Source organism: Pocillopora verrucosa, chromosome 14 (assembly GCF_036669915.1).
Source record: "Pocillopora verrucosa isolate sample1 chromosome 14, ASM3666991v2, whole genome shotgun sequence".
Classification (NCBI taxonomy): domain Eukaryota; kingdom Metazoa; phylum Cnidaria; class Anthozoa; order Scleractinia; family Pocilloporidae; genus Pocillopora; species Pocillopora verrucosa.
Window position 1 is genome coordinate 4,975,668 of NC_089325.1, and position 27,317 is coordinate 5,002,984.

The 27,317-nt window shown below is 37.0% G+C and overlaps 1 protein-coding gene across 1 annotated transcript; it reads left to right on the forward strand.

Moving 5' to 3' along the window:
* The first annotated feature begins 76 nt into the window (after window positions 1-76).
* LOC131771132 (voltage-dependent calcium channel subunit alpha-2/delta-2) lies at window positions 77-27,276 on the forward strand. The gene is given in 44 exon segments (XM_066160906.1): window positions 77-133; window positions 894-941; window positions 1,026-1,107; window positions 1,272-1,385; window positions 2,863-2,931; window positions 3,724-3,850; window positions 4,350-4,481; window positions 4,976-5,030; window positions 6,120-6,170; window positions 6,986-7,088; window positions 7,651-7,719; window positions 8,297-8,350; window positions 8,688-8,777; window positions 9,231-9,362; window positions 9,988-10,069; window positions 10,467-10,516; window positions 10,727-10,813; window positions 11,320-11,373; window positions 11,946-12,026; window positions 12,190-12,264; window positions 13,184-13,240; window positions 15,131-15,190; window positions 16,226-16,297; window positions 16,774-16,838; window positions 17,309-17,373; window positions 17,474-17,537; window positions 18,221-18,330; window positions 19,080-19,170; window positions 19,250-19,312; window positions 20,053-20,135; window positions 20,138-20,176; window positions 20,515-20,592; window positions 21,267-21,331; window positions 21,467-21,487; window positions 21,573-21,635; window positions 21,902-21,972; window positions 22,789-22,864; window positions 22,978-23,030; window positions 23,637-23,686; window positions 23,828-23,914; window positions 24,839-24,890; window positions 25,180-25,292; window positions 25,482-25,564; window positions 25,999-27,276. Coding segments are annotated over 41 exon segments (3,051 nt in total). The 5' UTR covers window positions 77-133; window positions 894-941; window positions 1,026-1,107; window positions 1,272-1,334; the 3' UTR covers window positions 26,107-27,276.
* Window positions 27,277-27,317: the final 41 nt, after the last annotated feature.

Genomic DNA, 27,317 nt, shown 5'->3' on the forward strand with positions numbered 1-27,317 from the left:
CTTTGTTTACCTCTCTCCTTTAATAAGCGGGTGTCGCGGGTCTTCGAGCCCAGTCTCCACCCAGAGTTCGTACTAGAAAATGGCGGCAATCTGCGGAAATACGTTTTGCTGTTTGGAGAGAAGGATATTGCAGGTATTTTGGAGTATGCCGACCATGAAGAAAATCGATATAAAACTAGACCAGTAGTTCGTTTGAAATGTCTGAAAATGGTAATTTTCAAGTGTTTTGGCTATGAAAAGGACAACATTTAAAGGCTTTAATTTTGAATGGCTTAATTTAAGCGCACTGTGATCGATTTTTAAAACAAGGAAGGAATCTTAAAAGTTTGCAACGCAGTGGAAAACAGAGGTAACAAACGCACACTTCATTATACAAAGTTCTAATGATACTAAAATTTGCATAAGAGCAAAGTCGTGTGAATTTTTAACGAGGAAAATTGCATACCTAACAACATAGCATAATTCCGATCGAAAATGCTTTGGTACTTATGAGAGGGATGTGAGAAAAGTCATTTTAAGTGACAGTTTGTGATGAGACCGTTGCTTTGCGTTTTTCAGAAAATACTTGGCTTGCCTTTTGGTTTCATGGCAACCAACAGGGTGGCATTCGAAAGTCGTGAAACTTCTTCACATGCTAATTCGTTTTCTTGGTGCGCCAATCGATCTTTACGCTGCACCTGCCAGATGACAGCAAAAAATCTTTAAAAATGAATGACTTTATTACCATATTTGTCTTTGGGAGGCAATTATGGCTGCTAGGAAAGCCCAAACACTATGTTAATAAGTGACGGCGTTTGAGCCAAGCGAATTTGGCTGGCAAATTTATATAAATAGCGTTGGCGACAGTGAATGAAGATGGCGGTCAATTTAACAAGGCTTCTCGCTCTTTTCAGTGTCTTTTGTGTCCTGGCTGAAACAGCTGGATCTCTCCGTATTGAGAAGTAAGTTTCAGCTTTAGAGAATGCGGCAAGCGTGTGAATTTTTTTGCAACGAAAACTTGAGGGGATTTTCGTTTTGTTCTACAGTGTATCGTCTTGGGCGGATGAGTTGGGAAGAGTGCTGTCTGAGTTCTTCAACAATACCACCCAGTACAGCAAAATTCAAGAGGTTAGTGTGTTGTGTTTGCATTTGTTCTGTGACTCACGCTTTTTATAACTGCTTCTGTATACTGTTAAATAACGGAAACAATACTTCGAAATTCACCAGTTCACGCGTCAAAAAATATTCCTCTTCATTGAAGTGAATAATTCGTGCATGCATCTCTGTCGTAGGACTACCATCAATCTAGTAAGCTTTCGACCATCGATAGAAATGGAAGTGCGATTGCGGAGAAGATGAAACACCGCCTGGAGGGTATTTTGCAAGGAAAGATTGAGTCTATCAGGGTTAGTTTCCGCTAAATTTTGCCGTCTGATCAAGTTGCATGTGGTAAACGGTAGTTAGTAAAAGTGTGGCGTAAAGTGTTAGTTTTATTTTTAGATTGTAAATTTCGATATTCCCCCCAAAAGCGCTAGCGCAGAGTCCAAGGCGATGTGTTTTTTAAGCTGACCACTTTTTGCTTCCATTTGTTGTCTTTTAAATAGGCAGCTTACGAGAATTTGATTTTCTTGTCCGAATTGCGTGCATCCGTGCAAGCACACTGGGCGTAGATAATAATGCATCTTTTGAGGCATGTAGGATACTAACCCAAGGATATCAATAAAAAGAAATCACCATTTTTTTCTAGATCTGAGCGTTTTCTTCAGTCTTGGGCTTTAAAAATTTTATGAGAGTTGATTGGAATTCATGTTTTTAACTGACTTTTAAGTCAACGCAGCTTACATCAATAAAAAGATATAGGTGTTTTAATTTTGTTTTCTATTTCTTGGTTTTAGCATTTCGTATTTCAAACCGTATTTCCAACTACACTTTTCGCTCAAATTATATTGTTTGTCTCCTTATTGATATCAATGTTTCTTCAAATGTAAACAAAATTCGCCAGTGGCAAATAACTTATAAATTCGAGTGTGCGATGGATATGCCGGCCATGAATTATATCAAGGCCAAATTGAGTTAGATTGTTTCAATATGCTTTAGAACGAATTCTCCTCTTCACTTTACGGATTTGGAAAAGCATAGAGAGGAAAAATTTATCTATAAATAATATCACTGGGGTATGATTTTTAATGCGGAAACTGCATGGACATTTTTAGCCGAAATTTGTGTTTTTATTATTGTAATTTTGAAATCCTAATTAAGAAGTCTTACATTAATTATTTGAAAAAGAATTGCTGGGAGATTTGACACCTAACAATTGTTATCCAGAAATTATCATGTGAAGTGTTTCTTGAATTTTGTGGCTCAGTTATCTTTTATCAGCCAAGAGTATTGAAAGCCCTATTTCACTGCACCTTAATGAAATACTCTCCATCTTGTCAAGTGTAGACCAAGCATTCATTACAGTATTCATCATCCAATTGGCAGAGTGGTTAATGAAAGAATTTAAGAGTGATCTCAGTCAAGTTTTTTGTTTTGGCGTGGCAAAAATTTTCAATTTTTTTCAAGGGCCATAAAGCTTTGAAATTTTTTGGTGAAAGTTGCCTTTTTTTGAGGTGACATGTATTTTGTTTTGAATATGGAATTTGCATTTATCATCAGCCATCTCATATATTTGATAACAAAATTACGTTGGAGAAAATGCTTTCCATGCTCTTAATCCTTAGCATTCAACACCCTCAGATAGTAATAATGGTTACATAGGAGGTTCCAGAAGGACTCCTTAAAAGGATAAAAATGTAACACATTTAATCCATATCCTAGTGGCTATTGATAGTCCAGTCTAGAGCTCATGTTTATAGGAACTTTGATTTTTCCTTGGAGTAGAATCTTGCTTCAAAGGCTGCAGAACTCAGAAAGAATTACACTTACAAGACTGGATCTGAAATTGAACAGGTTTGCATCTTTTTCAATTCCATCCTGTAGAATGAGTGGCAAAAGAAATTAGCACACCTTGCCTCTCTGGGTGGTGTACAACCCTCCACTCAATAGGATTAACATTAAAAGAAATCATGTAATTCATCTGTAGTAAATTACTTGGAAGTCCCCCCCCCCCCAAACCCAAATAGGGTTGCTCGAAATTAGTGAGGATTTGTTACCACCTGGCAACATTTAAATGGGGGAGGGAAGGAGATAAACAAATTTTTTAAAAAAAAATTTTAAAAGTAGTAGAGTATACCAATACCTAAGCTGCTCAATCCAGTATTACTTTCAGAATCATGCTGTACTCAGATTGTGTAGCCAGGCATTAAAATTAGTTATTATACACAAATGATTTTATTATTTATTTTAAATTCATAATTTTGAAGGATACTTATCATATACAGAAGGTATGGTCAAGGCTGATTTTGAAAAAAAGAAAGAAAAAATAACAAAGTTTTCTTAGCGCCTTACCTTTGATCATTAAAATAATTTCTTCATGGTCCACCTTTCTTCATCGGCATCTCTTGGCTTCAAGGTCAGGGATGTGTCCCACCATGCTTCTCCATCATTGTTTAATTCCTTCATGACCTCAGATTTGCCTGTTCAACTCCTGCTTCCTCAAAGGAAGTCTTAGTGTCATCCTTTTCCCTGAGTGTCCTAATGCAGTAACCAAGCTGGTGGCATTTGTTTCTGCACTTTTCTATTAATTGCTCCTTTAGATCAGCATATGACATAGTATTTAGATATTTCTCTTTTTTTATTCAGACTGAGTATTTTAACACTAAGGATCTGACAGGCTTGCCTCTGGAAAGAGACCCAAAGTTTTCTGATAAAGTTGCTATTAACAAGTCTAGCAGTGTTGTACACATACCAACTGATGTTTACAGTAGGGGTGAGTGCAGTCTGAGCTTATCAAAGCTGTTCCTCTGTAACCTACTTCTGTAGTTAAAGGCACTAGACAATCTGTGCTTGAACATTAAGAATTGAGGAACTCCTGGCAGGAACAGGCCATCAGTAACCATTGTGGCTGAGTTTTAAACATTCCATTTAACTCTGGGATGTTCCAATTGCTGAAAGGTCTAAAATTTGATTCATGCCATGAATATTTATTTAGTAGTGTTGTTTTGGAGTGAATATTTTATGGATACTTGGATTTGTCTTGGATTTATCTTTGTTTGGTGGTATCTGTTCAAAAGATGACAAAGAATTTCAGATTCCTTCTCTAGCTTAGTTTTTCTTGTGTAGAGCAAAAGAAGTCAGAAGAAAGAGAGTTTTATTGACCAAAGTGAAAAGGTGTAAAGTAGTGTTTCTTTACTTTTCAACCTGTAGTTTATCTCCTCTCTTCTCCCTCTCTTTTTGTGGTCATTGCACAATTGTCTTCTCTATAATAGGGGTGAAAATTCTCAATACCATTAATTGGACGGATGGACTGAATAAATACTTCAAAGAAAATGAACAGAAAGACCCTTCACTATTGTGGCAGTATTTTGGAAGCTCTGATGGAGTTTACAGGGTGTATCCAGGTTAGATTGCAATTTTAATGATTTCATTTTTGTGACCCAGTATTAGAGATTAGCCAAACCTGATCCAGAAAACCCTTCTTCTCTAGTTAAGGGTTGCTCTTTTTCAAGAAAGGGAGTCAGAGAAAGGTGTGGTAGCCTAAAAGGTGCTAATCCAGAAAAAGTACTACTTTAAAATTATAGCACTTTTGCTCTGGGAATAGTTCTCTGCATCCCATCTGATCCCATCTGACTCTTGGACATATTAAATTTTATGTAGCTGTTCTTTTCAAAGCCTGCAAACCCAAGCTCTCTGAGATCCTTAATGTACATTTAAGGTACAATAAGATATCAATAAGTTACCATGAGAAATTTTTTTTTTTTTCAATTTTGGGGTAAACATTCAACAACTGCTATTCCACATGATTTGAGTCAAACTTGAGCCTGGGAAATGATGTGATGCATGGTTTGGACAAACTCAGCAAAATAATCAATCCAAAGTTGTTTATGATTCCCAGGTTTCGAGTGGAGGAATAGTGGGACAGACGTCTACGACAATAGAAGACGCAGCTGGTAATAAAAATTTGTACCTTTTATTTAACTTCATATACGTATATTGCATCATTATGGATATATTAATTTACATCCATGCAAACACCCGCCAGTAACAATCCAAGCTGGAATCTTTTCAAATACCATGAAAAGCAGCAAAAAGCTTTTGACTAAATATGCTGCAAAATTAAGTCCCTAATTTGACAACCTGTTCTCCAGTGCTGTCAGCTGTCATGTAGCAAGTTGCAAAGTTGTTACACAGTAATAACCCTTTAGTTTCAGAAGTGATTTAACTTTACCCTATGATATCCATACATTATCAAGCAAACAGAAATGAGAACACTCGGACTTATCAGGTTGAAGGTGGTATCTTGATCTAACAAAAAATTCTTAAAAATAATTTACAAGGAAATGTGTAACAAGTAGAGGGAAGAATTCACAATCAGATCTTTGGAGCTAAAGGGTTAAGTGTTTATGGTCTAAAGTTAGATTCAACATTTGCTTTTGAGAAATATATAAAAAAAAGGATCCTCTGTTGTCATTTTTTCCTTTGGTTGTCCAAATATTAAGTCTTGAGATTTAGCTTTAACTTCCCTAAAGGATTGTCATCTGTGCGTCTGTACCAGCAATAGATGAAAAATGAGAACCAGAATAAAGTGTGTGTATTAAATTCAGCTTATCTCATTGAAGTATGTTGACCATTTTTGATTTTAGTTTGCCAAGTGGTGCCCCTAAAAAATTAAGTTTGGATCCCTGGCTTGCACCCAGTTGTTCAAAGGAGATTTCACTCCCCAACCAAAGGTTAAATTTTAACCTGGGTTTTTTTCTTCTTTTGTTCAAAAGCCTTTTTGGGATAATTTTCCCTATCCCTTTGAGAGCATCCAATAATCATTTTCTAGACAAAGAGAATTATACTGATTTTCTTTTTAAGGCTTTCAGATCCAAAATCAGATTTCACACTAATCCTGGATTGTCATAACCCAGTTTTGAACAATCCAGCCCAGTTTCTTGAAAGCCTGTTCATACATTAACAGCATGTATGAATTACTACATGGTACTGCCTATGAGTGTAGGCTTGAGCAATAATTTTTGTCTTCTTCTTACTGATAGGTATATTCAAGGATCAAGTGCACCGAAAGACTTAATTATGGTGCTAGACTTGTGAGTATAGAGTTTGTAAGAATTTAATTTCATTCAAATCTTTTACTTTATTGTGGGGGCAAGGGCCAGCTTCACTCACACATTTACTCAGGATTCAATTTAACTCTTAAGTGGGGATGTGAAGAAGAAGTAAATTCTTAAGGACTTAAAAAAACTTTTACAAAAATGTACTTACATATGAGATGGGATGAAAAATGTAAAGATACTATGAGACAAAAAACTCACCAAAGGCTGAGGGAATGTACAAGACATGAAAGACTTCAGACATAGCTGAACACAAAATAGATCACGCATTGCAAAAAGGGGTGTAATGCGTGATATATAAAAGGCTCTGTAATTTATATAAAGTGCAAAAATAATGGTGTAGAAATAGTGCTTGGAAAAACAAAAGATATGTGTAAATTAATGGGAATGGAAATATAAAAGACCTTTTTCTGAGAAATAAAAAAATTGCACATTCATCACAACATTTATATTTGTACATATTATCAAGAGTTGAAACTTAATCTAAATGTACTTAATTAATCTAACTCTAATTTAAAGCCTATCTCTCTTGTTATACTTTTTCTCATCTATATATGTTAATACACGATCAGTAATTCCATGTAGTTGTTAATTTGAACAGTAATTCTGAGTTGCATCTACTTCCTCACCAAATTGATTGTCAGTGTAAAGTAAGCAGGATTGTCTGATGAAATCTAATGAATAAATATTTTAAGTATATTCAAAATAATTACAAAATTAGTGTCCTATACTTTTTGTTTAAGTGGTGAATATATTGTCTTCTGACTGCTTGTTACATCTTGTTACATTAGAAGTGGCAGTATGGCTGGTCTAAAACTGTCCATTCTTAGACTTGCATCATTGTCATTGCTTGAAACACTGCAAGAAAACGACTTTGTTAATATTGTTGCAGTGGTGAGTGATTTTAAAATAAATACAATAGTTGATAAACTTCCAGCTAAACCCTTGATAACAATACTAGGTATCAAGTTGCTTCAAATGCAGTTTTGAGATCACTATATTACATTTTGTAATATTTGATTTTCATAAATTTACTCACATTAGTGTATGAAAAGAGATATATTTGAATCAAGTAGCTTCCCTCTCAGTAACCTTTATAATACTGTAAATTTGATTTTTTTGCCATATGAATATAAAACTGCCAAATGTAACTTTTTAAGTAAAATGTGATGCAGTAACTTAATGTGACTCATAAATCAGAAGCTTAATTTAGTTAATTAACTTGAAAAAAGGTAATTTGATAGAAACAGAAACTTTCATTCTGTTGCTGCTTTTCCATAATTAAAAATTAAACTTGATACTTAAAAAAGGAATTGTTACAATTTATCCTACCAGTGTTTGAAAAATAAAGTCTTAATAAAACTTCTTTTCTTTTCTAAGGGCAAGTTTACATTTATGTGCAGTACAATCATGTGTTTTTTGATTATTAATTAATTTAAGTTCTGTTTTTCTTTAGTATGAAGGAGAACCTGTAATGTTGTGTCAGTTGACAAAAGATGGGAGCAGGATACCAAATGATGACCTGGTAAATATTTGAATAGTTCGAACACTTTTATTGCTCACTGATGTGAGTACTAAAATGAGATTTAAGAGACTGGTGTACATCATGATACCTGTTCATAATAAGATAATTTGCCTCTCAAGCAAGCTGTGGTGATGAAATACAAGCTGTTTTGTGCAATCTGCAAGCGCTTATTATACATGAAGTTATGTGTTGTGATGATGCAGAATCAAATAACTAAAAGCATTATTCTTTACTACAACTGTTAAATTTGTAGGGGAGTTTCCTCCCACAAAGCATCTTGCAATTTTAATATACAATATGGAATGAAATATTACAAACAAAAATCATTCACCTAATTTGGTAAAAATATTTGCATTGCTAGCAAAACAAAAAAAAGATAATGAACTACTTTCAATAGAAGGAGCAGAATTCTAACCCTGCACTACTTTACCTATGCAACTAACATAAAAGTACTTAAACCTACCAATATAGTTATATCACCTAGCTAATACCCTGAAAAAGGGTGGAAGCCTGTTCCTGAGTGAAAGACTAAGTTACATTAGACTGAAGTCATTTGTTAATGCTGTTATATTTTTAGCCTACTGCAGAATGCAGCAGGCAACTGTTGCAAGCCACTGCCCAGAATAAAAAGGTTTGTGACTTTGCTCTTTCTTTACAAACATTTTCTTTTAAAAACTAACAGTTCAATTTCTGTCATCTTACAATGATCTTTATTCAGAGGAAGCTTTTTTGGCCTCTACTTTTTCTGGGACAGTTAAATTTGATAGTTATGGTAGTTATTTATTAGTAAGGAACATTTTATGCTTTTAAGTTTTATTATTCCCATGAGCAAATTTAGTATATAGCTGACATGGAAAATGGAAAATGCTTAAGAGAACTCAAGATCCAACTGGTTGTCAGTTACATTGATATTGTATATCCACACCATTCACACTCTTATTGATTGCTATCCATTTTATTTTCAATAGTTTTTACAGCAGTTTATTCCTCAAAATACTTTTGCTAAGGGGATTGCAAAAGCCAGTACTGGATTTCAATTAGCTATTGATGTGTTGAAGGTAATATTTAATAATGAGGTATAAATCTGATGCAGCAGGAGAATGGGGAGAATGGAAACTTATTTATTTTAATCTTCCTTCTTGTTAGGTACAAATTACAATGTTGTTATTAAACAACTGCAAGCTTTTTACAGATCTGATGGTTGAAAATTTTATTATTGTACAACTTGCTATCCCCTTCTCATACTTCTCCTCTTTCCACACCCAATTATTATGATTAAAATTACAATGATTGCTGTTCTTGGCATAATTATTATTACTAGCAACTTTTCTCATCTACAGCTGTTGTTGCTTTCCGGCCCTCCTTAGCTGGTGCTGTCTTCTTCTTCCTCCTTGTTTGCCTCTTTGTCCTATTAATAATCATTCCTGTCATAATTAGAATTACTGGTTTAAGTCACATGTCAAGAGTAATTGAAAAAAAAAAATTGCTATTTTTTTCCTTTTTTTAATTAGGACTCAAGAGAAAAGCGGAATTTTTCATCATCAAACTGTACACAAGCAATTGTTCTTTTCACTGATGGAATGGAGGACAGCCAATACGAACTAAGTAAAGACATATTTGAAGAGGAAAACAAAGATAAAAAGGTTAGCACATTTTATCAATAAAAATCAGTAGACTTACTGATCCCTGTCAAGAACAATAGAAAATTAAGAACCATTATCAGCTGAAAAGAATTGATTAAGGCTTTTACTCCTGAGAGTGACCCAAAATGAATTTTTCAAATACAATATTAACACATTTTCAAGCAGAATGGAGATGAGAAGAAAGGAAATGTCAAGTAGGTGATACTGTTTGATTAAACACCCAATTCTTATAACTAAAATGATAAGATAGGTGCAATAAATAGTATAGAGAATTGATATTTAGATCCTGAGAGTGAGGGCTGGTTCTTTCTGATTGATGACAGCTCATGATGACCTGTTGAAAACCTCAGAGGAAGCAAAAAAACAAAACCTCTTCTCTAGATCTTAGGAGTTAAAAATATTTAAAAAAGTGAAACATTGTTGATGTCAGGGCCTAATTGTCTGAGGTTCATGACTGCATATTTGTGGTGTCCATTCCAGCATCCTTGGAATTAGAACCACAAAGTGTCTGTAACTGACAAACATGTAATTCTCATCATTCTCATCAAATAACTCAATGTTAATGTAGTGAAATGCGGATTTCATCATTATTTATTTATTATTTTTCATTTCATTTGTTATACAGATCCATGTTTTTACTTACCTTGTTGGGAGTGAAAAAGGAGCCAAGTTTGAGCCATTGAAGGACATTTCTGATACTAATGGAGGTATCTTATGACTCTCAGTGGTTTTGGAAAATATGGGAAGCGACATTATTTGATTTTAGAGAATTGATGATCTCTTGAAAGAGCTTTCAGGCAACAGGGACATTTTAAAGAATTTTCCATCTTGGAAAAATGCTACAGCCCAACTTTTATCAAGCTTGCAACTCTTGCACCATTATGCCTTGGTATCAGTAGGGAAAGCTGGGCAGAATTTGGAATTTAAAGGGAACAAGGGAGAAATTTCAAATTGTTCAGAGGGTTATGCCTCTTGGTCATACATGATCTTGGCAAACCTGAGACTGTTCCACAGTCAGGTTGACAAAGTCAACATTTAAAAGCTCTAAAAAAAAATGTTCTGAATAAACAGAGTAATGTACTTTCTAATTTTATTTGAACAAAGGTTGCTTGTTTTATATACAAACCCTCTCAGATGTCAGGGAGAAAGTTCTGGTAAGTGTCATGGATTGTCCAATTTAGTGGTTAAAGCATAAATTTGATGAGGTAGCTAGGTCACCATCATATGTTTATTTGATTTAATTTTTAAATTGACAGAGCAGCGATCCTTGTTATAAAGACAGAATCAAACCCAGATGATACATTTATTTTGCTCAACGAATGAAACTGTCTAAAAATGTATCTTTTCTTTCTTATCTTTGTCAGTCATATGTATCAGTGCTCAGTCGTCCATTAGCCTTTGCTAAGGGTGGACCAGACACATCCTGGACCCCAATTTACCTTGATCAACTGGTGAGCTGTATTTTGTTTAGTTACTTAAATTCTAGATAGTTTCCAATGGTTATTGGGAGGTCTTACAGCTGTAGATCACTTTTTTCACAGAGTGCATCTCATCTTTTGTAATATTAAAGGAAACACTGGCTTAGCTCGTTCTGTGCGCCTACAGAATAAATGTTTTTGCCCTACAGTTTGCAAAGATGTGAAATACATATGACTGTGTGACCTTCAGTTTACTATAGTGTGTAAGAGGGTACACTTTCTGCTTTCTGGTCTTCTTTCAGCATTTTCTTTCAACGCTTTTCTTTCATGCGATAAACATCCTACCAACCCTTTATTTCCCATCCATTCTGTAAATGTAAGACCCCTTCCCATTCTTTTTTTTTTCTTTTTTTTTTTTTTAATCTCATTTGGATGGTAGGTACACCTGAGCCTGAAACTGTACAAATTTGTGAAACTGTATTTCAGGTTTTAGAGCGGATTGACAAAATTTCTTATGTTCTGTTATTTTTCATGTGTAGGGACTCGGCTTAATGATCACACTTGTGGCTCCAGTGTTTAACATCACCAGTCCTGTATGTAAAATGAGATCACCTAGTGTAATCTTATCCCCTTGGTCCTGGCAAATATCAGTAGACTTCGAGCGTGAAGTAAAAAAAATCAGTGAAAAAATTAAAAAAATATGTTAGCGCGTTGTGCGGAACTCTTGGGGTGAGGCGCACGAAAAGGACAGGGTTCCGCGCGGTGGGTTAACTGTATTGCCCCTTTTTTTTCCAATGACTTTTGTTGACTTGGACGACGGACTTTGCCGGGAAAAAGGGGCCTGCTTGTTGTCTAATGTATCAGCGTGCTACTGAGCTAATCAAAAGTGTGAAGAGTAAGAATGCACCTTTCTTGATATCCTGACATTCAAAGTGCTTGCATGAAAGACATACGTTCTGTGAAAAGATTTCTAACTTTCATTACAGGAAAGGATTATTATAGGAGGGAACATCTTTTTTTTTTTTTTTTTCTTCTATTCAGGTTTTTTTTTAGGCCTAGGGGTGAAATTGCCTATTCTGAAATAACCATACATAAGGCCTCTTATGACTGGTCTTCTGTTTTGTTTTGTTTTGTTTTGTTTTTTTTATCACTTACATGATATCAGGAAGATAAAGGACAACTGCTGGGAGTGGTGGGAACAGATATGCCATTACCACAACTGGAGGGCACTGTCCCATTGAGTGAGGTTGGTCTCTGCAGAATGATAACTAACTGTTAAACCGAAAACGTTCATTACTCAAGATGTTAGTTTCGTAAATTCCGGATGCAATTATTTATTTATTATTATTGATGATCAAATGCCCGTTTATTATGGCTGACCAAACTCTCTTGTTCCCTCTCATATTCAGGTCGGGGTGAATGGGTATGGCTTTGCAATAAACAACAATGGCTTTGTAGTGTTCCATCCAGGCCTCAATAAGAAGGTATGAATCCCTCTCTCCTTTTGTGCCTCATCTACCTTTAACTGTTACATAAGGCTCTTTTTATGTTAAATTAAAGTAATAGAATTTATGATAACAGAATAAATGTAAGACGCATTATTGTATGTATATTAGGAAGGCTTATGTAGAAGAGTAACTTTTAGTACGAAGAGTAACGTAAATGGTAAAGAGGTGAAATTTTATTTCAAGTATTAAAGCGCATAAAATAAGAGTAACTATAACTCTTTTTTACCAGTTTTTTTGTGTAATAAACAGAAAAAGTTTCTTCTTAGCTTAAGACATTTCTCTTAGAAGATGTTTCCATTTGAAACATAAAATCCTTGACCACATTTCTTTGTCAAATGGACCCTGACGCAAAGTGATCATTCCAGCTGTGAAAAAAATATTATTCGACCTTATAATGCATGGTTATCTTTAGCCTCTTCTTGCCTTTGCTAAATTTATCTGCTTTAAAAACTCCTTGCGGTAGCCAATTTGCTTTTTCAACTCAGGAGATAAAACCAAATTTTCTTGTAACACCGTCACCGACGCAGCACCACAGTTTCTTTAGAAACTTACCGACTTTGTTCAGCAACCATGCCGATGGCATTTGACTGACAGATATTTTCTTGACTGTTGCTGTGACGTCTGCGCGGTTGTCAAAACGTCCTTCGTGGTTGTCGAAACGTCCTTCGTGGTTGTCGAACGTCCTTCATAGGCAACAGTTTTTCGATGAATTTCTCTTACCCAGTCTACATTCCTCTTACCCAGTCTTCATCATCTCTACTGAACTATCCCTTTTAAAAGTGGATGCATACATATCAAGTCCTCTCTCTACGCTTACTGGGCCTTTCATTCTCATTTTTTCTATGAATTTGCTCCAATTTTCATTCTGTTTCACTTTTGTTGATTTTTGTCAAAGTGGGTTAGGAAGCATGGCGAACCGCCCAAAGAAGCAAAATTGGCTGATAACAAATTTGTAAGTGTGACTGCAGGTTGTCTTACTTCCAAGGATGAACTGTTGATAATGAAATTTCCCTCCATTCCTGCATGCGAATCATATCATCCTGCTGAACAATATATCACCGAGTTATAAGGGTGATGCTGGGTGGGAAGAATGGAACGAATCATCAACAAGAAACCGTCTCAGTTTTTACGGTTAATCAAGTCATCGTTACCAATAAATGTTGTTGTTATTGTTATTGTTATTATTGTTATTGTTATTGTTATTGTTGTTATTATTATTATTATTATTATTATTGTTATTATTATTATTATTATCAGTTGTGTTGTTTAGGGGAATGATTAATGGCCAGTTTTTCCATTCTGTCTCTTAAAATATAGATAAAATGATCGGTAAAATTTGATGGAGAATTAGTGGATCTTAGTGACAGGAGAAAAGAGAGATTCAAAACTACGTTTACCCTTGAAAATGTTGACTTTTGTTGCGAGGAGATTGATCATTTAGTGCCGTGACATCTTACGGAGATTGATCTCTGCGACCTTTACAAAAGTGTTTTCTTTTACTAAACTTTTGAAGAAAAGTCAATATCACTTTATTGTACATTTTTTGTAATGTATACATGTGGGGGAGAAGTGCCGGAGTTTGTTACTGTAATTTGATTTTGCTTTACTCATTGAAATGTATTTCGTCTTGAACATTTTGGGAAAAGTTCAAGGAATTTAGTATTTAAAAACCTCGATGAAATGATAGAACCAACTTCAGTGGCAACCTTGCAGTGACTTGTATGTGCAGAGTATTTTTCATCGAGAACATTCCTTTGATTTAACTACGTAACACTCTTTCTAAAATATAGTGCTGCTTCTTCTGAATAGTCTCTGTGTGACTATGATACTTTTCTCATGAACGAAGAAAAGAGAGAAGGCAAGTATCATAGTAACACAAAGTCTATAGAAGAAACCAGCACTAAATATTAAACTGAATAAAGGATTAAAATCCAGTTAAAAAGACCACTACAGGTCTTAAATTGACGTTGAGTGCACTCTTAAACGGGGTTTACGTCTAACCCTAGCAAAATCGTCTTTTATGATAAGGCGGTAAATATGGGAATTCATGCTTTATTTAGATTTATTAGTGCGGAGCTAATTGTTTGTTCATGATTGTTATCTCATATTTTCCACACGAAGCGTTTATTTGCTCTGCAATAACCTGATAATGTAGTATTACAGTTGGAAGATTTTTAATTGAATGTCTAAAGTCATCCGGGTACTTTGGTCTACTTCGCTCTGTGATTGGTCCCAAGAACCTGTGGCACCTTTTCAACCAATCAGAGGCAGCACTAAAACAATCGCGACTTGGTAAATTACGTTTTCCCGCGGTTGAGAGGATGGCGCGAGTTTTCTGAACCAATCACATAGCTGAGTTGAACAAAAATGAGAAAAGCAGGCTTTACTTCTGCACTCAACTGAAAATTGCTTTATCATGATGTAGCTTGTATTACCCAGGACATTTTAGAGATGTGTGCTATCTCATTCGCAAACGAGTGAATAGTCTTGTTTCTTGCAAGAATCACTCTATATGAGATGGTTAGAGCAGAGAAGCTGTAACTAATTTTCAAAATGGTTGCGTGGTTCTCTACTGAGGTTTCTGAGGGAGAAACAAATGGAATGAAAGAAAATGCTGTATTATTCTGATAATCACTTGAGTCAGTAAACGAGCAAGAAAAAGTTAGGGTCTAGGAATAAACGACAAAACTCTTTTCTTACTTGGAAATTTATTTTATTGTGAAATATACGTAATTCCTGGCATTGTGCTAACAAAATCTCTATCAGAATTGTGTTAGATTTGTTACTAACGGTGTTACTCACATGATCTGTTCTTTTTTCCTTTTTTTTTGTCATTGTGTAGAAAGATCCCCCGAACATTGCCCTAAATGAAGTGGAATACAATCAGGAAGGTGCCAAGAAGGTAGGTCTGTGTAGGAAAACTGGACTACGGTGGTTTTGACGTTTATAAGTGCAGCATTTTCAAAGGGTGGTAAAGGGCTCAACAGCCTTTTTAGCGTGCGTTATCCCTTTAACTCCCAAGATCTGATTGTTAATTCTCCCCTCTAGCTGCCAGACATTTCCTTGTAAATTAGTTACGAGAATTTGGTAGATCAATATGAAAACTTCTGCCTGATAAGTTTGAGTATTCTTATTACCTGCTTTCTGGATAGTGTATGGATATTATTGTGAGAAGTTGCATGTTGATCACTTCTGGGTGTTAAAGGGTTAAGGAAGTACAATGCAGGCTGACGCCACTTTTGGAAAACGAACTGTGAAAAACAAAGTTGATGTGGAAAGTAAAGTTTGTCTTAAAACAGTAGCTTAATGCGCAGGGACAGGTGCACAAGCCAGTTCTCTGATTTGTCCTCTTGTTATCGTTTAAGCAGTTAACGAAGGGAGAATCCTCTTTCAAGTTTAAGGCGTTGCTTACGCGCTTGAACAGAACAGCACAGTCGAGGTTTCTTTTCTTTTCTTTTTGAAATGAAATATGGGCGACTGGACAGTTTTGAAGCAATCTTTATACAAGACCAAGTCATGAAAGCATCTGATTACAAGGCTTTGGATCGATCTGGAACACCGGTTTAGGACTCCACCATACTTTCAAATTCACGAGCGTGTATCGTTCTTGTGCATTTGCCAGGAGGCCACGGAGCGGTTTTTGTACCAGCATTTTCAAGTTGTTTTTTTTTCAGTCGACTCCACTCTTAGACGTACTAATTCTCTCGTGGTTTAATGTGCTTTCCAAGTAGTTTTCTGTTTCCCCTTTTGGATAATTTATAATTCCCTATGATTTTAACGATAGTTTTGTGCAGTGCATATAAATAAAGAGCGATAGCATTAAGTAGCGATGCTATCTCCTAGCAGTGATCATATAGCTGATCATAATTGTCTGTTTAGCTGGTGAACACAACAACAAAGAGCCCTTGAATGCATATTTTATATGTGACTTTTTCAGCTTATGCGCGAGATGATTGATCGAGTGACTGGAAACATGAAGTTTAAAAATCGCTTGATATCTGATGACAAGGTAATTGTGATTTCATATGTTATGAGTAAATTGAAGTCTTTGTTTTTGATAATTAGCCTGCCCGCAGATAAAGATGAGGCCTTAAGGAACGCAAGTCGGCTACAGGTCTGAGGTCTAGCACTTCCCGACTTCCGGCATCCATTCTCTACTCGTCTGAAATCTTTTCGTGGGCAAAGAAACGCGCGTCGAGCAGCGCGTGCTCCCAGACTTTTTGAAGCTGTGCTACACTAAATACTTAAATTAGTTACTCTTAAGACTTTTGTAATACCCTGCCAACGACTAAGACTAAGTAGTACTAACTCAGTTACTACTACGTGACCAAAAAAAACAAAAACCAGAGATTTGCTTCAAATTTTGCATGTACATTTTGTCAGTATTTTTGAATGACGTTAGTGTATTAAAATGGGAGCGTTCGAGTTTTCAGAGGTTACCTTTGATGGATTTGACTGTGGTAAATTTCCACTTAATTTGTACAGCTCAGACTAAGCTTGGAGGACGATTTTCACTTCTTCTACAGTCCTGTGGACAACACATCTTTCAGGTTAGCTTCAATCGCTGAGTTGAGTTCTTCAAATTTTTAATCGTTGTAGAACACATCTGTAGAGTCTACGATAGCTGATTTTCAAATTAGGTAATTCAAATGATTAGTAGGCGTTAAACTCAAAAGATCAAGTGGGGTTTATTCTGGGTCCTATTCCTGGCCAGACTGGATCAGAAGTGGTGCCCTAGAAAACAAAATAAACCCCTATGAACATTTAATTATGCATGAAAGGGTAGTTTTTCGCCACCTGCCCGCTATTGCGATACTTTGTTCGATAAATTGCGGATCGTTTGATCGCCAACGAGTTTATTAAAACATTTTGCACACTTACGGAGCAAGCTAATGGCGTTTAACGTTAGGTCGGCAAGACTTGATCGTTTGAAAAGAGAAAGTGTTCTTTGGAGAGGTTCTCCAGAATCGTTATGTTCTTATGATTTCTGCTTCATTAAAAGAAAAATTTGATTTTCCAGTGCTGCTGTTGCTATCCCTAACTATGGTCTCAAATTGCTTCAGGCAAAAGGCATGAACGTCGATGGTATGTCACCTCATTGCTTGATCATCTGATCTTTGTTGTGCAAACAATTTTTTTTTGTAACGGACGAGGTGATGTTTTTCATTGTTTCTGTTTGTTGCAGATGCAGATGTAGAGACGTATTTATCCAGCTCTAAGAATGACGAGGATGTGATAGTAGCTCCTTGGTGAGTTTTGTAAAGTGTCATTAGAATATTAAAACTTAAGGAGCAGCACCTGACTGTGTCAAGTGTCACTGTATCTAAGCGACAATTGCGCGTGCGTTCTTCATATTCCTATCGTACTCACTTATGACGTCAGCAAACAAATGCCTTCAGAAAAGAAATTCCTCCGCGACTGACTGCGAAGTTCCCGCCTAGTTTGGCAGCGAGTTTTGAGTTTTCAAGATGGTTATTTTGTTCCATCCCGATTGAGGTAGACTTCCAGGGGCTCAAAATGAACTGTAAATATCCTAACGGAAAGTCTATTTAGAAAAGAATAGTCTTTGAGCGTAATGAAATAAGCTTTCGGGATAACGATACTTTGATTCTCAAATGCGATACAAAATATGGCTGGAAAATGAAAACTGAGTTTGCTGACTCAAATTGACCCATTTCCGAATATTCTGTAATATGAAATGTAGTCAGTGGCAATACACGCGGAATATTGCCTTCAGTCATTGTAATTATTAGGGGCACCACGAAGGACACCTTGGTAATTATGTAACATGAAGGATCCTGAATGTTTTGCATTGGCTTTTCCCTATACTCAGTCATTGCCAGTACCAAAGCACAAACCACACCAAGCGCTTTATGTAACAAAGCCTTTGATTTATTGTGTACTTAAAAGCTTTGTTACTCTTTTTTATCAGGGAGATATGTCGAGGCACTCCGGTGGCTGCAAAGGAGACGACGCCAGTGTACAAACCATCAACTCCAAATGCTACTGACATAATCGATGACACGAATCGAAGCAATAATTGTATGCTATCCGTCTAATTCACTTAATCATCCCGTTCATTGCATTCCATCCATTCCATTTTATTTTAGCTAGCATAGCCGGTTTACAAATGAAGGAAGAGAGAAAATTTTATTCTTGCAAACTGCGATTGTTTTAGGAAACTCGAGGAGCTGATGGGTGGTGCGCGAAACTCCGGGTTGAGATGTCAGGATTCGAGCCCCGGCCGGGTCGGGTCGTTTTGCTGTGTTTATGGGCAGAACATGTTCCTCCTGCAGTACCTCTCTCTTTTCCCACGATTATTAATGTATACCGGCAAAATCTCAGAGTCTCAGAGAAACCTAACAGATTGCAGAACTGGAGGGATGGATATAACTCTTAATAGACAGGCATCCGATTCAGGAGTGGTAACACTCCTTGTCGCTTTATACCACGGAGACTGGGTCGCTTGCATTGTGTGGGCAACTTTCCTCGATAGCAGACTTAACTTTCTCAGCGCGTTTGTTAGAATTTGAAAAAAACGATTTCTGATCGGATCAAACGGGCTTGGTTCGCGCTCGCATGAAATCGCACATCAGACAAATGAGTAGCGCGTGAAATTTCTGTCATTATACATGATCTCCCAACTAAGATAATTTGTGAATTCTTAGGTTTCTTATTCAGCTATTTCAGCGACAAATATGTATTGGTTTCTCTTGGAGCAAGACTTATCAGCTGTTTGCTAAGTACCGTAGGAAGCAGAGGAAACTAATGTCATCTCTTTTTTGTCTCAGGTGATAAATATAAGCTGCAAAATTTGCTTTTTGATGCAAATTTGACGAAAGAGAGAGCAAGCAAAAAATGGAATGCCAAAAAAATGGAAGAGTAAGTTTTCTTCCCCTCTCAAATGTCTCTTACGAAATCTATGTCAGCACATAGCTTATCACGACCTCTCTTTTCGCAGAGACAAAATTCACAGTGTGTTCGTAGCAACACATGGAGGCATTATGAGATTTCTGAAGACAGGGTATGTACAAGGCTCTCAATTTTCAAAGGTGCTACGTAGCAGTCTGTGCATCTTTAAAAAATTCAGGCCAAATTTGAAATGCAGATAAAAACGCAAGAAATAATTCTTTTTCTGAGCATTTATCTTGGTCTTGGGGAACGTTAAATTTGTTTTAAAACTTCTAAGGCCGAAGAAAAAGTTAGAAATTCAGCTGACCGTAGCTGCCCGTGATCAGAGCAGCAAAATACTCAACGTTTTTCCTAGTTTTTTGTTATGAAACTTTTTTTCCCTGGAAACCGTGGAAAAAAACAGGGTTTCTGAAGCCTTGAAAATATTGTTTTCGTCTGTGTGGGGAGGGGTGGGGGTACTTAGTCTTCTAAGACCTCTCGAACAGTTCACTCCACCATTTTAACTTAGAGTTATTTAGACAATAGAGACAGTAAATCACATAATATCTGTGTGAGTTAAGATAAATTAGGTTTTTTTCTGTCTCTGCGATATTTTCGTTTTTGAAAGTTATGCTCTTTTCGGTGACAAAAACGAAAACATTAAGTACCACAAATTGTCCCATCTCAACCCACCCGGCCAAAAAAAATAAATCTTGCATGCTACGCATGCCTATGTTTTTTAGGATTAGTATTGTTTATTTTTTCGAAAAGTGCGTGCTTCACTTAGAGCTTAAGACGCACGTCAGCATTATTTTTTATCTATAGGTGTATCTAAGACATTGCATTTTTTTTCTCTGAATTGTCTCAATGTAGGTCTGCAGCACCATTTACAACGCGAGACTTCATGAAGGAGCAGTTCTACAAAGAAGCTGCCCAATATGCTCAAAAAGAAAAAAAGGCCTTGTTCTTTCAATTTCCTACAGAGGACAAAACAAAGGTATATGTTGTAAGAGATGAACAAACCTAACTACCTAACCCAAGACCCCCTTCTCCCTCCCTCCCTCCCCCCCTCGCTTCTTGCTCCCCACACCCCCCCCCCCATCGCTTCTTGCTCCTCACTCCTCCTCTTTAATAAAAATGTGGTGGATGTTTATTCTTGTAGTTCTACTACTGGTTCGTTTATGCTGTTCTTTCATAAAATTTCTGTTGTCGTTCAGAAGTCAGACAAAGTGGCATGATCTCGACATGTTGAAATGAAAAGGAAATGACTATGTTTAGATGATGCGAAGTCAAAAACTGCCTGCCTACTTTTCCCTTCTACTTGTTGTTACCTAGGCAACCAACCAGCGAGTAATGAATCGATCGTCATCAATGCAAGTTCTGCTATTGTGAAGGACGGCGTTGTTGCTGCAGGTGAGTATAATTTACAAAAAAAAATGCCTATTTTTCGTAACCTCGCATTTGCTGGTGGGGAGAATCTGGCGAAAGTTTTAGATACCCGTTTGCTCATGATAATTTTCACTTTCTCTTGAACCTCTTACCCAGTTTATTACTAATATATCTTGTTTCCCGTTAAATATCTATTTATTTTCGGTGATCTGCAGCAAATGTCAATACTCTATTCCAGACTAAGAGAACGGCCTTAATTACTTTTGGTAAAACTGAATTCGCTTGTGAAAGAGGGGAATGGCAAAAACGATAGGTCTACAAAAATCTATCATTGGTTTGCAACCTCAGTTCAAGAGAGTATACAGATCCATACCTTTTTTTAAGACCGTTCGGTTAATTCTATACCATCTTCAGATTAAACGTGGCCAAACGCCATACCTTTAGCGTCACACTGCTACCCAGTTTAGGCTCAAAGGAAGTGGAGACGAGCGAAAAAGCGAACGGCGGTCGCAGTAGTAAGAGAAAACTTTTGGCGAACGAGATCAGTCTCCTACTTTATTTTTTCCCTTGTGTTTGAGCCCTACAGTCTTTCACCTGCTCGCTTTTTTGCTCGTTTTCTCTTACCAAGCTCCTGATATAAGACTTTACACCACCCGCCATAAAACTTCCAACTCAATTTTCCACTCTTAAATCACCAGTGGCTGGAATGCAATTTGATCAGGAAAAAATGCAAGAAATCTTCAATACAACTGCTGGAAGCGAGGTATAGTAACTATTTCTTGATCTACAGAAACGACCATCCAGCTATGACTTCTTTCGAAGGACGGATGTCTTATGCTTTTTTTTGTATTGTAAACTATTTCATTTTCCTCGACTGACTCTAAATGTTTATTTACAGGTCAATTGTCAGGATTCAGAGGTGAGAGACATTTCACATATACGCACGATTTCTGACTGACCTATTGAGGCGAAAGTGTAATATTTTCAATTCCCGTGCGTTTCAGGTGTACTGCCGACTGATCAACGATGATGGCCTCATACTAGCATCAAATCAAAAGGATAATGAGGTACGCAGGTAGTGGATCAGGTCGAATCTTTACCTGTCGCATAAAAGTTATTTTCTTGTCACAAAACTGTCGTTCTCTCGTCAACAAACAGGTATCCTCTTGTTACAAAACATTTTTCTTTGTCACACAACATTTTTCTGACTTTCTGATCATAGCGTGAATTGTTTGTACTGTGACGTTATCATAAAAAGAGTCGTCAACCTGATCTACCGAAATTCGAACCAGATAGTTGCATTTTCAAGTTTATATTTCTCTATTTCTTCAAGGTTGGAGAATTCTTTGGCGTTCCAGAGGGAGCAGTTTTGAAGCATTTCCTCAATAACTCGCAGTTTAAAGAGTACGTTTCTACACATTCTTTCAGTATTTCAAAATCGAGATTGCATTGGATATAAATTTGAGATTTCACCAAAGGTTTCATGAACGCTTCCCCACCCAACTTGTTGGCTAGGGCGTGTTGCCGTCATCGTTTTATCTCTGTTTTCTCTTTTTCCTCACTGGCTCTTTCATATTGTTACTAACCTGTGTACCAGGTGCTTGTTTCAACCGAGCGCGAGTGATTAAGTCTGGCGCGCAAGAGCGAGATGTCACGCACGCATCTGCTCCGCTGTGCGTTTACAGTCCAGCAGGCCCTGGTTGTTCGAAGGATGGGTAGATCTCCATCATATGGATAGCGCAGTACGTTTTGTCAACTCATCCAATGGATAGCGATTTATCCTTTGGATAACGCCACCACCCTTTGAACAAACGGGCTTATTTCTCAATCTTTTTTATAAACTTTATGAATTTCTCAACCGTCATTGGCGATCAGCAGCCAATTTGAGCACTCGTAGGACATCGTATGCACATTGCTTGTAATTGGAGAGTTTATTAAGACAATACTTGTCATTTGAGCGCGCTGCTATTGCGACTACGGGGCATTTTTCTTCCGAAAAAATGTTTACCAACTCTGATCTTACGTAATGATTACACTTAACTGATTGGTTATTTTGTTTCTCAAAATTTGACTTGGTTTTGAGTAATAAGGTACAGGACTTCTGTCTAAGAGCATATTTTTGATGGATTAACGAGCGTGCTCTCTCGCGGTTGTTCGATGTTCATCACTCGTACGATTACAGACCAAATCAATTAATGGATTGACATGTTTTTATCGCAGATTTAATTTTAGCAACATACAAGGAGAGTGCAAAAAGCCTCAGAAAATCGTATCCAGTGCTCGGACACTTCTGAATGTAAGACCACAAACTTGTAATCTTTTCTGATAGTTCTCAAACAAATCACGTCTAACGAAGTAAAAGTGTTTTTTTTTTATTTTGATTACTGATTTTTTTGTTCCCTTTTTCAGCCTCTCTTTGCAGTGTCATCGTATGTACAATTCTGGACCCAGACTGTTTTTTGGTAAGATGCAATGTGTTTGTTTGGAACAGAGAGAAAAAATAGTTCATAGGTTTTCTTGACTGTTGGATTAAAAAATGGCGACACCTAGTAGATCCTGTACGTTGTAGAGCCATATTTCATATTGACCGGCGAACGTAATCAGGGATCGTTTTACAAATTCAGTGCGCTTTTCAATTGAGTGTAGTGAAACAAAACAAAACTAATCACAACGACCAATCAGAAGAAAGGAAAATACCGTTAAGAGCCAATGAGAACTCAAGATAAAACGTACCAAACTGCCTAAAGCGCGGGAAAACGTGAGCGACCAAGTCGTGATTGATTTCAGTTTTGCATCTGATTGGTTGATTAAGAATGGCGCGAGTTTTCTGGACCAATCACAGAGCGAAGTAAAGCAACTCGGGTCACTTTCGATACTCAATTGAAAACTGTTCTAGTGCTACCCTTCAGTCTCAACCAATCAGATGCAAATTTTAATCAGTGACGTTTTGCTCCTACCATTTTCACGCGCGTCAGGCAGTTTGCGTCGAAACTTCGTATCTAGACGTATCAAACAAACCCAGTTGTTCCTACCTGGTGAAGTAATATTTACTCCAAATTATTTCGCAGGTCTTTGATGCAGTTCAACATATACAGTTTCTTTTCTCGTGGTAATACGGGTGAGTTTTAGTGAAGCTTTTCGGTGTTTACTCTTGTCAGAAAGAGATATAGCACGCTAGCAAGGACTTTCATTGGACATACGAAAGTCCGCGCAGAGGTAGTTGTTGCTCCCTCTCACGTATTGTTTTGTCTGTTTTTAGCCCTGGCGGAAGAAGAAGAGGAGATGAAAATTCCTTGTACGCAAGAACTCAAATTTTACAAAGGAGAAAATTTTACAGAAAGGAAAGGTAAGAGATTATTGCCAGTGGCTAGCTTGAGCAGGGCACAGTATAACATGATGTTTGCATAAATCCCGTTTAACATTGCTGGAAGGGTTTTATTTTCCATCCTCATCAAACCTGAGCTGCACTTTGTCTTTGTCAAATAGTTCAAGTTTGTCGTTTGTAATCAGCGTTGATCTTTTCCACCTTTATCAACTTCCCTTCATCTGGGCTTTTTTCTTTCCCTTTTGGTTTTTGGGTATACTTGAATTTCAAGGCTTTTGGCTACCTTACGACAGTGTTCCATAGTGCTACCAAGAATGCAGATATGAAGGGAAGGTGGAGCTGTTCCTGTATATGCTAAGATAGAGGAGAGTTAATCCTTAACCCTTTACACCCTAACATCAGTATTCATATATTCTCCATACTGTTCTATATACATTTACTGAGGTGCTGACAAGGGGAATTTGTTTAACAATCAAGTTTCTTTAGGTGGTGATCATTTCGTTAATTCTCTTGACATTAATGAGTGATTCAGTGGTGATATTGTAAGGAGAAATTAGATATTACATGTTAGTCACTCCAAAGGGTAAAATGGTTAATCCTCAAGAAGACAGTTTGAAGCGAGAGACACAAGCGATAGAGAAGTTCTCTCACTCTATCGAATATGGTGGTCAAAATTAACTTCGGTTAATTTTCCAAGATGGTTTAGAGTGAGGCTTTACAGCTAGATGACCAGGGGCTTGACTAGAAATTATACTCCATGGTGATAAAGGACTGTGCCGCCCTTAAGACGAGAAAAATCTAGTGTCACGATCTCGAACTTATCTCAAAAATAATCCTTCGCTTTGAGGACGGTCGTATCGTTTGCCAATATAAACGGGCACCGCTCTCAGTCCTCTCTATTCCAATCATAAAAAATCCTCTTCTATTTTTTTCTCTTTTGTGTAGAAGATGATATGGTTTGTCCAGAATCCGATTCCAATTGTGATAAACTAACTTGGTAAGATAGTCGATTATTATTTTATAGTTTATCTCGTTCTTGCTGTTGTCGTAATTTTTTTTCAGTTAAATAAACAATTGTTTAATTCAGCTATTTTTTTGGTGATGAACTCAATTTAGAATACACGTTAAATGTTTTGTTATCGTTTTTAGTAAATTTTGTCTTCGCATCGAACACGAATACGTTAAACATTGCCCCGAAAGGCGGATGAAACTTTTCTTAAGCATCAGTTTGCCACAAATACCTGGATAACCTTCTTCTCGGTTTTTTCTCTCTTCTGTTTTTTCAGGATTGTGTACCCAGCACGTGTTAAGAATACAAATCTTCTGTTGGTGATAGTTAAGAAGAATTGTCAGTGCGAAGACAATGAGAGAATAAAGGTTACACTCACACCAAAGGACTGTATCCTTTTGAAATGATTACTTCTGTAATCTAGGGTAGGGCCCGATACGGGCTCATGACAACAGCATAAGCGAGGAGCACACACAGAATTTGTTAAAATTTAATATTCTTAGCTTCTCGTTAACATGTGGGACCCCATTAATAATGTGTCGCGTTGTTGAAACTTTCCTTGATTGCATGTACTCACAGCTGTATCCAGTATAACAGAACCTAGGCTTATGTCCTACAGGAAACCTCCGGAACTAGAATCACTTTGCAAAGCCAAAGGAGAGGTAGGGAAAACAGTTTCAGTTAGACCACAATGGAAACCACGTGCTTTGTGTCTTTATTAGTTAGAGGTCTTACTGACTGAGTAGTAAGTGCGCTGCCCTCGGGATTCAGCGACCCTTGTGTCGAGTATTGACACCTGAACTAGGATGCTATGTCTTGTCCTCATCTCGAAGGGATCAGCATCGCATCCTATTGGGGAGCAATCTGAAGGGGAGCAGCTTCTCATTCTTTTGAAAAAGCATGTAGTCTCGGGGAAACACCATTTGTCGTCGGGAGTAGCATCTCTTGCATCAAGACTGGTCACCATCTAAATCTCATGGAAGTAATACTGGCTCCGTACGGTTATATACGTTGCCATCCCTGGTATAGAGCTTTAACCTATTAAATTTCTTGCGTTACTCTTTGACTACTATTAATTAAGTTGTTTTTGTCTCAGGGCAAACCTCCTTGTGCCTCGGCCAGCCTTTGTTCCCCTCACCTAATCACTCTGCTCATTCTGCTCACATTCTCTCTTCTTCTTCCAACCAATCATCACGGGAGATGAGTAACTGGACTATATCGACTTCAGACGATACTGAGTGGAATCCCTGTGGTTACTTGAGCTTAACGAACGCTTTACAGTGAAAAAAAAAATAGCTTTAGACACGTCAACAAAACAGTAGATACTGCAAGAGATGATGTCCTGATATTCCGTCAAATACTCTTGTCAATCAAAAAGAGGCGTCAGTGACGAGCGAATTTAACATTCAAGCGGACTGATTTGCAGAAGACTGCGAATTACCCGAAGGGCCTGGAATTGACTTAAATTTTAACTAAGCTGAGCTTGTAAAACACATTTTTATTAGAAGTATTTATACTTTTTGTTTTTCCTTTCTTGTTTTATATGTGACAATTTTAAAATCGAAATACCTATGCAAATGTGCAAGGATTTTTATGCCTTGAACCGTTGTGCCTAGAGTGGTCAAGCTTCTAGTACACCTCGTTTAATTTCCATAGAGGTGGAGAAATAACGGCATTCTGTACTTAATAGCTTAGTGACAAATCTCACCGATTCTTTGTGACATTTGTCTTCGTGTTTTTGTCTTTTTATCACGAACAAAGTGCTATGTCATGCCTGTTATTTTGACTGATACTTTTAGTCTCGCACAGATAAAGAAGTTTCTCGCGCTAAGGTAGTTTCATCAGAAACACACATCTGTAATCGTAATTTCTTGTCGCGGGCCATGGCTATTGTGGAATTCGGTGGTGTTTCACCTGGTTTTTGTGCTTTCGTTATTGTTTTGATCGAAAAGTACTCGACCTTAATCAAACTACATTACAGATAGTAACAGTTCGTTGTTTTCTGTGAGTTTAATTCCATAAGTCCGAAGATAATTTAATTTGGTCATCGCTACCGGTACCAAGTGCCCGATTTTGCCGCTAGTGAATTGTACTACGATGTTGGTTAACCCTTTCAAAGAAGCACATTGTAGTTTCTTTTATAAGCTTATAGAATTGTGAGCACTGTTAGGTCTTAATTAATAGAGCAATTTTGCGAACAGCATACAACTCAAATTTACATTGTTCGTCAATGCAATCTACACGCACTAAAGGTTTTGTCGCAAAGTGATCAGTTTTAATAAATAGGATAACCAGAAACATTTGTGCAGTCTTGGATCGCTTTGCAGTCCATAACGTCATTTGTACGGCACTTATATTAAAGGAATTAACTGCTCCTTGTGTTTTCTGTTAATGAATGCGATAATTTGGGAGTAA